At 39.7% G+C, this 14,803-nt stretch overlaps 1 protein-coding gene across 2 annotated transcripts in view; it reads left to right on the forward strand.

Moving 5' to 3' along the window:
* Positions 1 to 14,803, forward strand: part of dld (deltaD) — a 25,514-nt gene continuing 10,711 nt past the window's right edge. The window contains exons 1-14 of one of the 2 annotated variants that reach the window (XM_074633438.1): positions 1 to 155; positions 3,336 to 3,411; positions 4,373 to 4,452; positions 5,597 to 5,665; positions 5,816 to 5,885; positions 6,911 to 7,011; positions 7,098 to 7,241; positions 7,773 to 7,874; positions 8,768 to 8,958; positions 9,057 to 9,227; positions 9,766 to 9,955; positions 10,485 to 10,622; positions 12,223 to 12,312; positions 13,268 to 14,669. In XM_074633438.1, coding sequence (XP_074489539.1) covers positions 45 to 155; positions 3,336 to 3,411; positions 4,373 to 4,452; positions 5,597 to 5,665; positions 5,816 to 5,885; positions 6,911 to 7,011; positions 7,098 to 7,241; positions 7,773 to 7,874; positions 8,768 to 8,958; positions 9,057 to 9,227; positions 9,766 to 9,955; positions 10,485 to 10,622; positions 12,223 to 12,312; positions 13,268 to 13,333 — 1,599 coding nt within the window. In that variant the 5' untranslated portion in view covers positions 1 to 44 and the 3' untranslated portion in view covers positions 13,334 to 14,669. Of the gene's footprint in view, positions 156 to 3,335; positions 3,412 to 4,372; positions 4,453 to 5,596; positions 5,666 to 5,815; positions 5,886 to 6,910; positions 7,012 to 7,097; positions 7,242 to 7,772; positions 7,875 to 8,767; positions 8,959 to 9,056; positions 9,228 to 9,765; positions 9,956 to 10,484; positions 10,623 to 12,222; positions 12,313 to 13,267; positions 14,670 to 14,803 lie in introns of those variants that run through there. The other variant, XM_074633437.1, reaches the window with a different exon arrangement.

Here is a 14,803-nt window from a genome sequence, read left to right on the forward strand (position 1 = left end):
AAGAGGCGACTCTAACAGGCGTGTTTTATGGACTGGTAGTGCGCATGCGCAATGAGAGGAGTCCTTGGCTGCTTGGCCTGCTGGAGGTTACAGATCCGGTGACACACAGACACAACATGCAGAGCTGGACGCAGTTATACCGCTCTCTGGCCACGGTAAGGACGGGTTTCTATTCATCTACTAACCAGTATGTGTTGTCTGGAGAGCCTTCTACCTGGTCCCACTAACTGTTGGTCCTCTGGGATGCTGGTATGTCCAGACTTTAAGTCCCGAGGCCCGGATAGCTGGTCAGCTAACAGCCGGTGAAACCGCACCGCCAGACTCCACTGGAAAAACACGTGATTTAGACTTGTTGTGGTTATTTCTCTAAGAAATATATCGTATCATATGTATTTGATTTATTGTGTTATTTTTCCAATTTCCATGTGTTAAATCGGCATGAGCAGAATGATAAAAAAAATCCATATTTTAATAAAATTACGACTTTTGTTCAATGTTTTCCCAGTGAAGTTAACATAAACACATCAGTGAATGTCAGCTATTTCCTTTACAGATTGTAAACAGTTTCAGATACTTGATATTTGTATGCTCAGGTTAAAGGTTTATTTATGTATCTTAATTAGTAAATTGACTTTATAGTTGACAGTTTTCTCCCTACAAACCTTGTTAGCATGCTAAGGTGGCTACACTGATGTTAGTCACATAAGTGATAGCTGGTCAGCTAACAGCTGGTGAAACCGCACCGCCAGACTCCACTGGAAAAACATGCGATTTAGACTTGTTGTGGTTATTTGTCTAAGAAATATGTCACTTGATATATATTTGATATATTGTCTTATTTTACAACTTACATGTGTTAAATCGGCACGAGCAGAATGAACAAAAAAATCCATTATTTTAATAGAATGACGAAAAATATGCTCAGGTTAAAGGTGTATTCATGTATTTTAATTAGTAAATTGACTTTACATTTGACAGCTTTCTCCCTACAAGCCTTGTTAGCATGCTCAGGTAGCTACACTCATGTGAGTCACATAAGTGTAGCTTATGTCAGAGGCTCAGCAACTGATGTCTGTGTCGTCTCACAGCTTCTCGAGCTAAATAACACATTATTCCTAATTATATTTCAGTTTTTAGAGGTATATTCATGATTACCGTCTCTAGATCACATATTTAAAGATATAAACATGTTTGGGTGCCAACTATCTAGCAGCCTGCTTGGCTATTGGATGGATGTGTCCTATCTGAGAGTTAGCAATAATAATAATAATGGATTTAATTTATATAGCACTCTTTAAAATACAGAGAAATCTCAAGGTGCATCACACAAAGGGTAAAACAATCACAATAATATAATAATAATAATAATAATAATACAAATAATAATAATAATAATCTTTATTTGTATAGCACCTTTCTAAACATAGTTTCAAAGTGTTTACACAGATACAATGAAATACAGACAAAATAAAAACACAAAAAAAGAACAAAACATAAAGACCAAATAATGAGAAAACTATAACCTTTAACCAGTGGTATCAAAACAATAAGTTACACCACAAATGCCAAAAGAGGACAATATAAGATGTGGGAAAAGGTGCACCAAGCTGTTGCCTTATGGAGTTAAAAAAGCCTTTTCTTATAAAAATGGGTTTTTAAAAGAGATTTAAAATTGGTAGTAGAGCTAGCTAACCTGAGGTCCTGAAGTACGCTGCCTGCTTGGATATTGGATGGATGTGTCCTAGCTGAGATAATGGATTTAATTTATATAGCACACTTTAAAATACAGCCAAATCTCAAGGTGCTTCACACAAAGGGTAAAACAATCACAATGTTAAGACCATTTACACAAGAAAGCTAAGAGGAACAGGTAAGTTTACGATTCACCTATCTCCTGATTCGATGCTATCACGATACTAGTATTGTGTCTCAATATTATGATTTATTGCGATTTTTATTAACTTTTTTAAAACTAGACCACGGGACAAAGTTGAATCATACACTTCTAGGGACTTTTACTTTGGAAAATATCTAAATGAATACAGTAATAATTTTAGATTTTCAGCATGTATGTAGTCAGAGACGTCCTGAAGTCAAATATATAGCGAAATCTCAAGGTGCTTCACACAAAGGGTTAAACAATCACAATGTTAAGACAATTTACACAAGAAACGTGCAATTAAAAGCGTCACAATAGGACGAATACAATTAAAAACAAATTACTTCCTGACATAAGTTAAAAGCAACTAAACAAATCATAGTAATTATGAAACCTTAGGGGAAAGCTAAGAGGAACTGGTGAGTTTTAAAATTAGATTTAAAAACAGCAATTGTGGATAAATGTAGATATAGCAGTTATTATATCTACAGAGCTAAACAAAGCAAAACATTGAACCTCAAACCTGCTCTAGTTACTGTGACCCCTCAAAATAAATGTATGCTGTATGTGCAAAACTAAAGAAAACAACTTGAATTTACACATTTGCTTCCTTGTTTCCTTCATATACAGCAAATCTGACTTTAGCTCCATCCTGACTACAGAATATGTTCGAATAAATATATTATTTTTATGATCCTCACCATTTGCTTTTGGCATGTGTGTATTTTGAATTTGCACCTTACTGTTTACTGTATTTATGACACTTAACTGTTCACCTGTTTACATTTCTGGCTTTGTGTACATTTGATTTTTGCACCTTTTTATTAATAATATTTATGGTTTATATTTTGTTTATTTGCACTCTTCACCACTTTGTACTGCACAACAATTCCCCTCTGGATGAATAAAGTTTTATCTTACATCAGATTTTTACCTCCATAATTTAATAACTGTGATGCTGACAGTGTTATGGCAGACTTTGCATCTCTCCGAAAACCTTTTTTCAACGTGGTTTTTACACACTTTAGTGGTTGAACAAGGAAATTATATTGAAGGAAATGCACAAAACAATTAACAAGCAGGTTATTGTGAAGTCTGAGAGTTCCCCTGGAAAATACTTTAAAGGAATACTTGTGGTTTGTGAAAATCAGATCAGGAACAAAGACCTATTGTTTATTAGAAGTGGAACTGGTTTAACTACTTTTCCTTTCTTACTTTTAGTCTCTGAAATTGTTTGAATTACTCTTAAAATGTTGTTTTAAACATTTAGTAAGCCACTGATAGATAAAGCATTCAGTGTTTTCTAAAAGACAAATGGTTGCATTGTATTTGGAGAAACATGTTTTCACACGCTGCATGGATTTAGTCCAGTTTTACGTTTTGGATCGTGACCCTGTATTGGATGGTTTTGTGTTTGACTGTCTTGTTAAGGTTTTTCTTTTTTCTTCTCTCACAGCGGAGCCACCACCTTCCCTGCAAACTGCACGGAGCTGCAACGCTGTCCGTCAGAACCTACGCTGACAAAGCAGCAAGTAAGATAACTTGTAAACCTTATCATCTTGTCTTTATTAATTAATGGCATGTTCTCTAATGAACTTTAGCCAGACGTGCGATGGTTGTGTGTTTCCACATATAGCAGACGTTGGACTTCATGTTAGAGCTGCTCGTTAAAACAGATGGAGAGAGATTTAAAAGAACCAATTTTGTCGTATTCAGAATACAAACAAACGTAATACATGAGTGGTTCAGACCTGTCGTATTAGTCGTGTACAGATGTTCTGCCTTTCTTCACAGGAGGAAAACGCTTATCATCGCTTACAATAACAATATATAATCATTATAATGCTGTAATCTAAATGGATTTATAGTCTAAATAAGTTTAGGGATGCACCGATACTGGGTCGGACATCGGGCCAACACTGACTCAAACTGTTGGATCGAATAACGGTGACAATGGGGCCGATCTATTCAATTCAATTTTATGTTTGAATTGTAATTCCTGTTAATTTTTAAGATTTTTTTGCCAAGTTGCTGGTGTACGATTTATTATTTTAATAATAAATAATTCAGTAAATTTATATCTATGTATTTGTTGGTCACTTTTTGTTTTATAAAGTTAGGAAAGCGATGTTTAAGTCAGGCCTGATGTTGCCTTATACATAACAGAATGATCCCAGTCATTTCCACACAGCTTATTAATTAAACACCGGTATCGGATCGGTACTCGGTATCGGCCTGAAAAAGTTGGATCGGTGTATCTCAAATAAGAAAACGTAATGTAAAGTAGGGTTGCAAACATCGATGAATATTCAAGATGTAAACTTTCCCGGGGAATTAACAGAAATGTATGGGAATTAACGGGGAATAAAATGAAAACATCATGGATACATCATGAATGTACACTGGATATAAATGGATATAAATGGATATGTGTCTGTCTTCGAGCTGCTGTTATGAACTCGTGATAAAAGTCGCTGTGTCTCCTCTCTGTAGTCGATGCAGACGTCACAGTGGTGGGCTCCGGGCCAGGCGGCTACGTCGCCGCCATCAAAGCCGCACAGCTCGGCTTCAAGGTAAGCGTCCCGCCCTCCAACAGAAACAGAATAAGATGATGTCAGCACATTGATGTAGAAATCCTATAAATCAGATACTGTGAAATGTCTTTGTGTTTGCTTGACAATTGTCAAATGTGCTTCGTGGCCGTTGGAAACTAATTTATTAGATAAATGATGTCGTTATAAACTGTGAACTCACTAGCATTTGTATATTTCATCCTGGATGTACTTCAGATAAAGTCTGCAGACTGCAGGATGTATAATTGTGCACACTCACTGAGCTGAAACAACAATTACAGCAGAAGTTTGATCTTTGTTTCTGAGTTAAACTAATTATTTTCCATCTTAACAGACAGTCTGCAATAAATTTTCATTTATTTTTATTTATTTATTATTTATATTTTTTTGAACTGTTGTTTTTGTCATGAATCCTTTCACACAGAACTCAAATATTATGTGGCGAAAAAGCTCCACCGTTTTTCTTCTGCGAACAATTTTTCTGAGTTTTCACTCTGCGAATAAAAGCATCAACCAATCACGTTGTGCGGAATGGACATTTTCAATACGTACACTATAGTGTACAACAACACGGCGGCTCTGTTGTCAAAACCAAGATGGCAAACTTTATTACTACTTTCAACCTTGACAAAGGCAGCGCAGGCCAGATCCACTACGTCTGTTCTTACCTTTCACAATAAAAGCCCTAGATATATACAGTACACTGTTTACCAGAGGCAAATTCACTAAGTCATTTTACTAAAATGAAACTAAAATAGCTTAAAGCAGTTTATACAACAGACAGTCTGCTAGATGCTGCTCTGGGTCAGTAGGATCCTGGTAGTTGGTCTTCTGCCTGCACCAATATATTCAAACCTTTTATTGAACAAGTGTTGCAGCTGTTGCAAATTTGCATCTCTGCCTGTACGAATAGTTTTGATGCAAATTATTTACAGGTGAGTATTTCACTTTTTTGTGTTTATTCGTCATGCCCCCCCCCCCCCCCCCAGTGTGTAAAGGTCTTTAACATGGGCAGTTTGACATCTGGTGTTAATCTCTTTTATTCACTCTTTATTTATTTCATTTATAGTGAATACTGCAGGTTTCCTTTTGAAGGGAAGAAAAACATACAAATGTTGACATCTCTGCTGTTTTCCTTTGACAGACGGTGTGCGTTGAGAAAAATATCACGCTGGGTGGGACATGTCTGAACGTCGGCTGCATCCCCTCCAAGGTAATAAACTGGTTCTCTTCCTGATCATGATGCTCCACCTGTGGTTTGAGCTGCATGTCTGCAGTCTGTAGGATTCATCAAATGGTTAAACAGCAGCAGACGAAAAAGTCTATATAAAAGCATAAAAGCAACTTTGTTTTGTGTCTGCAGGCTCTGCTGAACAACTCCTACTTGTACCACTTGGCTCACGGCAAGGACTTTGAAAGCAGAGGCATCGAAAGTAAGAAACCTCGTCACTGACTGGACTTTAAATGGATGTTTTGTGCAGCTCAGTGGGTCTGTTCAATCACTGATGAGCCTTTCAGGTTGACAACATCAACATCCATCTATAAAATATATTCAAACGTCTTGTTTTGTCTAACCAAAGTCCAAAACCCAAAGATATTCAGTTTATAATGTAATATGACATTTGAGTGGCTGAAGCCAGAGAATAGTTGGCAGTTTTGTTTGATGAATTATCTAAAATAATTAACTGGTTATCAAAATAGTAATATTATATTATATTATTATATTAATAAACTAGTTTTTCCTCTGCTGTTATAATCATTGTAGGGTTTAATCATAATTAATTCAGTATTATTAAGTGAAAGTATCTTGACGATATGATCATTATCATTTATTGTTTTTACAAAACTCTGTAGTTTGATCTTATTAACAAACATTAAAATTAGTTTAATTTAGTTTAATAGTGGAAAATTGTTAATTGTGTTAAACATACATTTGATAATCTAATTTGTTACCTCTTAAATTTTGCCTACATTTATGCCAAAGTACCTTTATAGTTAAAAAAGTGTAAAGTGATTATTAGCCAATAACCATTATGCACAAACACACCGAACATGGCTTATTATTTTAGCTTTTAAATTAAAAGATTCATTTACTTTAAAGTATTTACTAGGTCCATTATTTAACTGTTTGTTTTCAGGTTTTTATATCATTCTGTATCTTCACAGTGGTATTCTGTAAGTATTCAAATACCAATATTCACATTTTGGTCAAATTATGTTTGTTTTAGCGTCAAATCGTTGGTCCTTCTAAAACCTTTTCCCATGTGACCTGACGTAGGTTTCTGCGTGATGACGCTGCTACATGTATAGTGTGTATATATATATATATACATCCTGATAGTTAGTGTATTAATACAGTAACTTAGATGGCAGTCGGCGGCATTAGTAACTAATTTATTGATAATTATTGATTAATAGTTCAGCAGGATAAAAGTGCTGATTGAAGTTTGTCTCTCAGTTTCAGGCCTCTCGTTGAACCTGGAGAAGATGATGGCTCAGAAGAGCGGAGCGGTCAAAGCGCTGACCGGAGGAATCGCACATCTTTTCAAACAGAACAAAGTCAGGCCTCTTTCTCTCTCTCTCTCTCTTTGATTTTAATGGTTGCTCACTCACATCTTATTAATACTGATCTACTCTCCCCTCAGGTGACCCATGTCAACGGTTACGGGAGGGTGACCGGTAAGAACCAGGTGACGGCCGTAGCAGCAGACGGCAGCGAGCAGGTCATCAACACCAAAAACATTCTCATCGCCACCGGCTCTGAGGTCACGCCCTTCCCAGGGATCCAGGTACGGCTCCGTCTCAATCCTTACCAGCTGCTTGAATTTCAATCAATGATCTGAAGTGGTGATTGTAAAAATATTAATATTCCAACAAACAGGAGAAGGATTAAATATAAAATTAGAAGTGGTGGGTGCTGGGAGACATTTTGCCAGATCTTGCTAGAGAAACAAGCAACCAAGTCTATAGAAACAAGCCCAAAACAAACAACCTTACCTACCTACCACAATATCAGAGAGATAGGAGGCCACTTGATCACATATTGATCATTTATGATTTCATGCATTTCATTGCATTTTTGCATCCATTTTTAGCTTGTAACTTTACATTTTTCTTGTTGTAAACTTAAATAATTTGAACATTTTATTTAATTTTTGTATTTCGTTTAATTTTTGCAAAGAACTATTTTTTTTTTTTCCTGCAGCTGCACCATGATCCCGCTCTTTTAGAAATAATAACATATATTCTCCACTATTATCATTATGTTCAATCAGTGCCAGAAACGCATGTTTAAACCTGTTTTTCTCTTTTCCTTATAGATTGATGAGGACACCGTGGTGTCGTCAACAGGAGCTCTGTCCCTGAACAAAGTTCCAGAGGAGATGATTGTGATCGGAGCCGGAGTCATCGGAGTCGAGCTGGTCAGCATCTATTCAGTCTGGTTCAGTGTTGCCTGACAAAAAGAAGTCCAATCAGAGCCTAGAACCCGCCCCAAAGTAGCCTGCTTTTTTTAACCATGGCTACAATAAGGAAAAATAAAAGTATCTTAGAGACTCATAGGAACAGACATAAACTTTTACTTTAAACTGAAATGACAGTTTCTTTCATCCTTTTATCAGAGGTGCTTTGGAGGTTGCGCTCCTGTTGCACATGCCGTTACTAGGCAACCAAAACGGGCGTGCTGCGATGACGATGAAGTTGCGGTAATTTAGCAGGAAGCCTCACTGACTAAACTAAACACAGTCAAATCAAAGAAATCGATTTTCAGCAACATAAATCCCTCACATACTGCTCCATTTCTCTGTGTCAGTCTGGCTGACCGGATGTTGTGGCGTCCTCGGACAGAAAGATTGAAGCCAGTAAAATAGTCTGTGAGACTGATCATAAAGCTCTGGGTAGTCCTGCACTAAAATGATTAACTTCTCCTCCATATTTACCGTAGAATGATATTTACGGAAGAAAGAAAAGATATCTTCCGGCTGTGATTGGTTATTCCTCGTCACATGACATACGATGCACGTTGCTGCGTTCCCAAAGTTGAACAATTTGTATCTTGGGGCGCTTGAAAAATAGGCGCTTGGGAACGCTCGTGTCACTCTTGCGTTTGAGAGCTTCTTCCGTGCGTCTACATTAACAACAATGTATTTTAGGGTGCAAAAAACTTGTCATGTGAACGGCCCCTTATTGGGAGTATAGCTGAACTTCCCATTGGTGGAAAACCGTCCAAATGGTGCAAAAAGTATCCCAAATTATCACTCAAAAAGTAGCCCATGCTGGCAACGCTGGTCTGTAAGTTTGTTCTCCCGTCCTGCAGGGGTCAGTTTGGCAGCGTCTGGGCTCTAAAGTCACAGCGGTGGAGTTCCTGGGTCATGTGGGCGGCATGGGCATCGACATGGAGATGTCCAAGACCTTCCAGCGCATCCTGCAGAAGCAGGGACTCAAGTTCAAGCTCGGCACCAAAGTCATGGGCGCCACCAAGAGGCCCGACGGCAAGATCGATGTGGCGTGAGTAACACACCGCTGAATCTTCACATCCGGTCTGGATTTATTTTAAATCACAGCAGCCATCTGCAAGCCTGCATGCTGACGTGTTTGTGTTTCAGGGTGGAGGCGGCGGCCGGAGGGAAGAACGAGACCCTGACGTGCGACGTGCTGCTGGTCTGTATCGGCAGACGACCTTTCACCCAGAACCTAGGTCTGGATTCTGTCGGCATCGAGCTGGACAACCGGGGCCGCATCCCCGTCAACAACCGCTTCCAGACCAAAGTACCCAGGTACCACCGAGCTCACGCTGTCTGATGTCACGCTGTCTGTCTGAACTAACTGTCATCTGTGAGAGACGGAGTGATGAGACAACCCTTTTACAGCTTATTGATTATCTAAAACGGAGCATCCTCATGCTTTTACATTGAAAAATTATTTTGGGGTCTGATAAACAGTTAATTCATCTAAACTTGTTTCATCTAAACTGGGTTGAAAAACAGGGCAATCTGGCTGCTATGGTGATGCATTACGTCAGACTATTATTAACCATGCCCCCATTTTCTGTTTGAGGAAGAACTTTAACCAAAAACAGGAAGTAACACTAGCTGAAGGGGGGTTTAATGGGTTCTTCCTTTGTCCATGCTACACCCTTCTGTCAAGTTTCAAAAGAATGAAATGGGGCCAGTAGTTTTTCCGTTATCCTGCTGACAAATAAACAAACCAACCAGAAAACATAACCTCCTTGACGGATGTAATAATTAATAATGAGCTGAATAGAAGCTGCTGAAGTGTGACAAACTCCTGAAACTTTGGTCCTCCCCCCCTCAGCATTCATGCCATCGGTGATGTGATCGCTGGGCCGATGTTGGCCCACAAGGCCGAGGACGAGGGCATCATCTGCGTGGAGGGCATGGCCGGCGGCGCTGTGCACATCGACTACAACTGTGTTCCCTCCGTCATCTACACACACCCCGAGGTGGCCTGGGTGGGCAAGACAGAGGAGCAGCTCAAAGAGGAGGTGAGAGTCGGGAGATTGATGATGAAGAGAAGGGTGATGGTGATTCATTTAGATATATATGGAAAACGTGCACATTGTAGAAGCAGCCAGAGGAGGAGAATAATACAGCTACCTGCAAATGAGATAAAACCAATGTGTAAAATACAGGAGGCGTCTCCAAACAACACTGTACACAACATATCCAATTTTTTTCATATCCTCTGCAGCTTCATCACAAGCAGAATTGGACAATATTTAAAGCTGTTAGGATAAGTTAGTAAGTAATGCTTTATTTTTAAGCACTTTTTAAAACACACCGTTACAAAGTGCTTCACACACAAATAAAACATCGAACAATGATAGAAACCAAAGAATAATTACAATATGAAGCACAGAAACGATGACAGACAGTCCAAACTAAAACAGACAAAAACACATGTGGATGAGGCCTATAATAACTGATAAATGAATCTTTGTGTGGTTTTTCGGTGCCGATAGTCCAGCAGTGTTTTTACAGTCCTCTCCTCCTCTTCCTCCTCCTCCTCCTCAGGGCGTCCCGTACAAAGTCGGCAAGTTCCCCTTCGCAGCCAACAGCCGAGCCAAGACCAACGCCGACACTGACGGCATGGTGAAGATCCTGAGCCACAAGGAGACGGACAGGATGCTGGGAGCTCACATCGTCGGAACTGTAAGAGCTTTCACCCCAAACATCACTCACATGACCAACTGTGAATATAATGTAATCACTAACAGAGGACCAGCTGTCATCTCAAGTTAAACTCCATGTAGTAATGATGATGAAGGTGCAACAAGAGTGAGACCATGAAGCGGTCTAAATCAGTCAAAGTGAAATCACCTGTGTGTGATTCCTTGAAAACCATCAACCAGCCAAATAAGCAGCAGGAAAAGCACAGGTGGAGCTACTAACATTAACGACGGCTCCGTCCCGTGTAGAGGTGTAACGGTAAACAGAAGTCTCGGTTTGGAACATTTCAAACACTTTCCCAGAAAGCAACAGGCCACAACACGTTATAAAACTGAAAAGCAGCTCTTATGATGTGAAAATGAAAATACTAAATGTACAGAATAATAAAAAATATATAAATATGCATTAGGTTTCACTCCAAATCAGGGTTGTGCGGCGTTGTGGGAGTGTCACTTAAATGGCCCATTTCACGCCAAGCAACTACACGGCCATTTATGTCTTTGTTTCATCACGACTGGGTTGTGCAGTTCGGATCGCCGGTTACGTAATTGACCACCACAGTGTGACGTCGGGTTGCCTAAACGCACTACCCACATTCAAATGAATGGGAGGACTGTATTTCGTCGCAACACCTGATTTGGTGTGAATGCAGCCTTAAACACAACTAACTCTCTCTCTCTCGCTCTCGCTCTCGCTCTCGCTCTCGCTCTCGCTCTCGCTCTCTCTCTCTCCGTTACTGTTGACCGGGAACCTGCAGGCGGGTTTTCCAGCTCCGTGTTAAACTCAGCACATGTTGCTAACAGCGTGGAGCTAAGTTTCAGGGCAGAACTCATGCTTGTGAACACTGAGGCAACATGCACAACATCAAACCCTGAACTTGCCACCTAAATGGAACAGAGCCTTCATTAATGCTATGAATTAAAACACCTGTTTTCCTGCTTTGACGTGTCAAAATGTGCAACAAATATAACGCTCATTACACACCTGGAAACAAATCAGAAAGACGACGTTCTGTTCTTAGTTTCTTAGCACTAGTAGGTTTGAACATGTTTGTACTGAAGGTGGCGCTAGAGGAAAAGTCATGTTAATTAAATCAATCAAGGGTTTATCCTCTGTACGGTGGCCCCTTTAGGACGTCTCATAGCTTCACTTTGAGCTAAATGTTAGCATGTTAACTTGTCTTAACGTGCATCTTAAACATTATTGGTTGTTAATGTAAGAATGTTTAGCGTCCTAACATGCTCACAGCTAGCACAGCAACATGCTGACATTTAGCGGGTTGGTGTAACATTAAATGAACACAGTTAGCTAACAGGCTAAATTAGTACTGCGTTTGCCCTGCTAGCATGTTAGTATAATGTGCAAACTGGTAGCATGTTAGCAATATAATCACTATAACTTGATTTAGCTTTTCTGGCAATCCTTTTAACATCTTCTGACATGTTTCACTGTGGATAAAAGTGTTGGGCTGACCTATAAACATCACTGGAGACGCACTGCTATGAAATGTGTTCTTCAAAATAAAATGTGTTCTTGAGAAGAGAGATTCAGACGGTTCCATTAACATGTTGTTTCCCTGCAGGGGGCAGGAGAGATGATCAATGAAGCTGCTTTGGCCATGGAGTACGGCGCTTCCTGTGAGGACATCGCCAGAGTCTGCCACGCCCATCCTGTATGTCCCACTGCAACACACACACACACACACACACACACACACACACACACACACACACACACAGAAAGAAATGCTGCACACTGACACAGAGAGTAGAAGAGGCTCTTAAAGCTAGGGTTGGTAATCTTCTTAAAAAGCTTTTTTTGTTATATTTGTTGAAATTCTCATTACATCTCGACAGACATAAGAAAGTAATCTGGTATCTGCGGCTCTTGCAGGACTGTAATAAGTAGGGGAGCGGCACATAAAGGCTCATATTCTGCTGAAAAGTGGTAAATCAAGACTGGCTCCAAACCGAGTATACGTCTGGACCGTGTACAGTCAGTCTGTGAATTTGTGGCTAAATTGTTCCACTAATAGTCGTTGGTCATGTCTGTAATGTTAAATCCAGCAGTACATGTCCACCAGGTCCGGGGAGGACACTAGAGGACACGCTGCTCCGCTCAACTGGCTGTTCAAGCGGTGACGTGCCCTCTCGTTGAATGCACCTGATTGGTCCCTGGTTTTCTGCTCGCTGCTCGTAAACCTTCTGTTATTCCGTTCAAACAATCCACCAAAATCTACTTCTGAAAACATTTTAAGAGAGAGGCGATGCTATTGCTGAATCTGGTTTCATTTTAGAACTAGATTGCCTAGTTTCACAGCTTGGTTTCGTGAGCCGGACGCGTCGCGCCGGACGGGCTCATTTGCATAAAGGACTGTTCCCCGCCTTTTCACTTTGAAAGAGCAACGGCCAATGAGGAAACTCCAACACTCGGCCGACCAATAGTGTGTCTTCATCACTCAGACTTTTGCGTTTGTAGGGCTGGCCCTCTGCGGTTCAGACAAAAATTTAAATATTAACAGTTAAAACACAACCAGACTGAAATTAAATCTCAAACTCTTCCGTTGCTTCATCCTTTCCTTTCCTCTCTTCATCCACCTTCTGTCCATCCTCCTCCTCCTCCTGCAGACGGTGTCGGAGGCCTTCAGAGAAGCAAACCTGGCCGCCTCCTTCGGCAAAGCCATCAACTTCTGATCCCCTGCTGCCGCCGCCGCTGTCGCAGTCGCACCTTCAGTGTAAATAACGAGAGGAGGAAACAGGAAGCTGTGTGTGTGTGTCTGCGTCCAAACCTTCATCCAACCCACCGGCATCCAACTGTACCACATTTAGCTCTGATGTTATTTAAATGTTCTCAATAAAACGATAAAGGAGGGGCTAAACACTGACTGCAGATCAGTCTTCTTGCTTTCCAAACATACATAGTTTAAAAGAATATTATTCACTCATTTACAGCACATAGAGATATAAATATTATTTTTGGCTGGGTGGCTGCGTTTTCTCTTGTAAAGAAAGAAGTTTTTGTTTCTCTGTTTTTTACAGAATCTAACACAATAAATCGGATGTGTGACCTGAGCAGGAAACTGTACGTTTTAAAGGTTAAGTCCACTCTTAAAGTTACAATCAGTGGTATCACAGCAGGTGTTTTAACCCTGGATTATCAATATATTTAGTATGAAAATCAGAAATATAGACTTTTTTGAGAAATTGTCGACTAAATTTAGTAATTTGCATAATGTCTTCCCCCAAATCAATATTTCTCATTAACCTGTATTTAACAAATGGTAGCATAAAAAGTTGCAGACAAAACAATATAAAATCATAAACGATCATTTGTACTTTGAAATGTTGTAACTGTTCACTTCCTAGCTTTTTTCCAAAGCCTTCAAACACGTCATGACAACTGAGCACAATCCATTCACTGAGATGTGGTTGAAAGCTCCTGGAAGAAGCTAGTAAGTCCACCTTGAGTTAACATTATATCTGGTATGATTTCAAGCCTGAAGATTAAAATCAAAGTATGAAAGAGTGTGGATGACAAACGGAGGGAAGGTGATAATTTGAGGGAGTAAAGTAATTTAAACAACTTTAAATTTCCCTGTGGAGTTTTAAACCTTCTCATGGAGCTGTGGGTCCATGTTTTCTTTATCTCGTGCTGATCTACAGGTGGCCGTTACACGCCAAGATATGCAGCAATGCACCAAAAAAGGCAGGGAAGAAGAAGCTAGTAAACATGCAGGATTTAAAATACTTTAAATCTGCACAAAGGAAATGCACTCCAGTGTTTTGGTGATAACACTAAACGTAAACATTTGTTTACTACAAAACTCCACGGTGCACCTTTAAGTTCAACACCTGCTGTGACATCACTGATCTATGCAGAACTACAGTGTTGTTTTACCCGTTAAAACACCAGTATGGATCCAGTGTAGTTGGTAGTTTCCTGCTCTGGTTGCTTCACTGTGATTGGCTCTGGCCTGCTCTCGCTCATCTCACCATTTAAACCAATAAATCCAGTATCAGTTGAATAAGACCACAGTGTGTAACTTTTCTTTTACCGAGACTTGTTTACAATAACTCTTGTGAGATATTTTACCCAAGTAAAAGTAGTAATACCACAGTATAAATATAGTCCATTACAAGTAAAAGTGCTCCATTCAAGTAGGC

This window comes from Sebastes fasciatus, chromosome 4 (assembly GCF_043250625.1).
Source record: "Sebastes fasciatus isolate fSebFas1 chromosome 4, fSebFas1.pri, whole genome shotgun sequence".
In the NCBI taxonomy this organism is placed as follows: Eukaryota; Metazoa; Chordata; class Actinopteri; order Perciformes; family Sebastidae; genus Sebastes; species Sebastes fasciatus.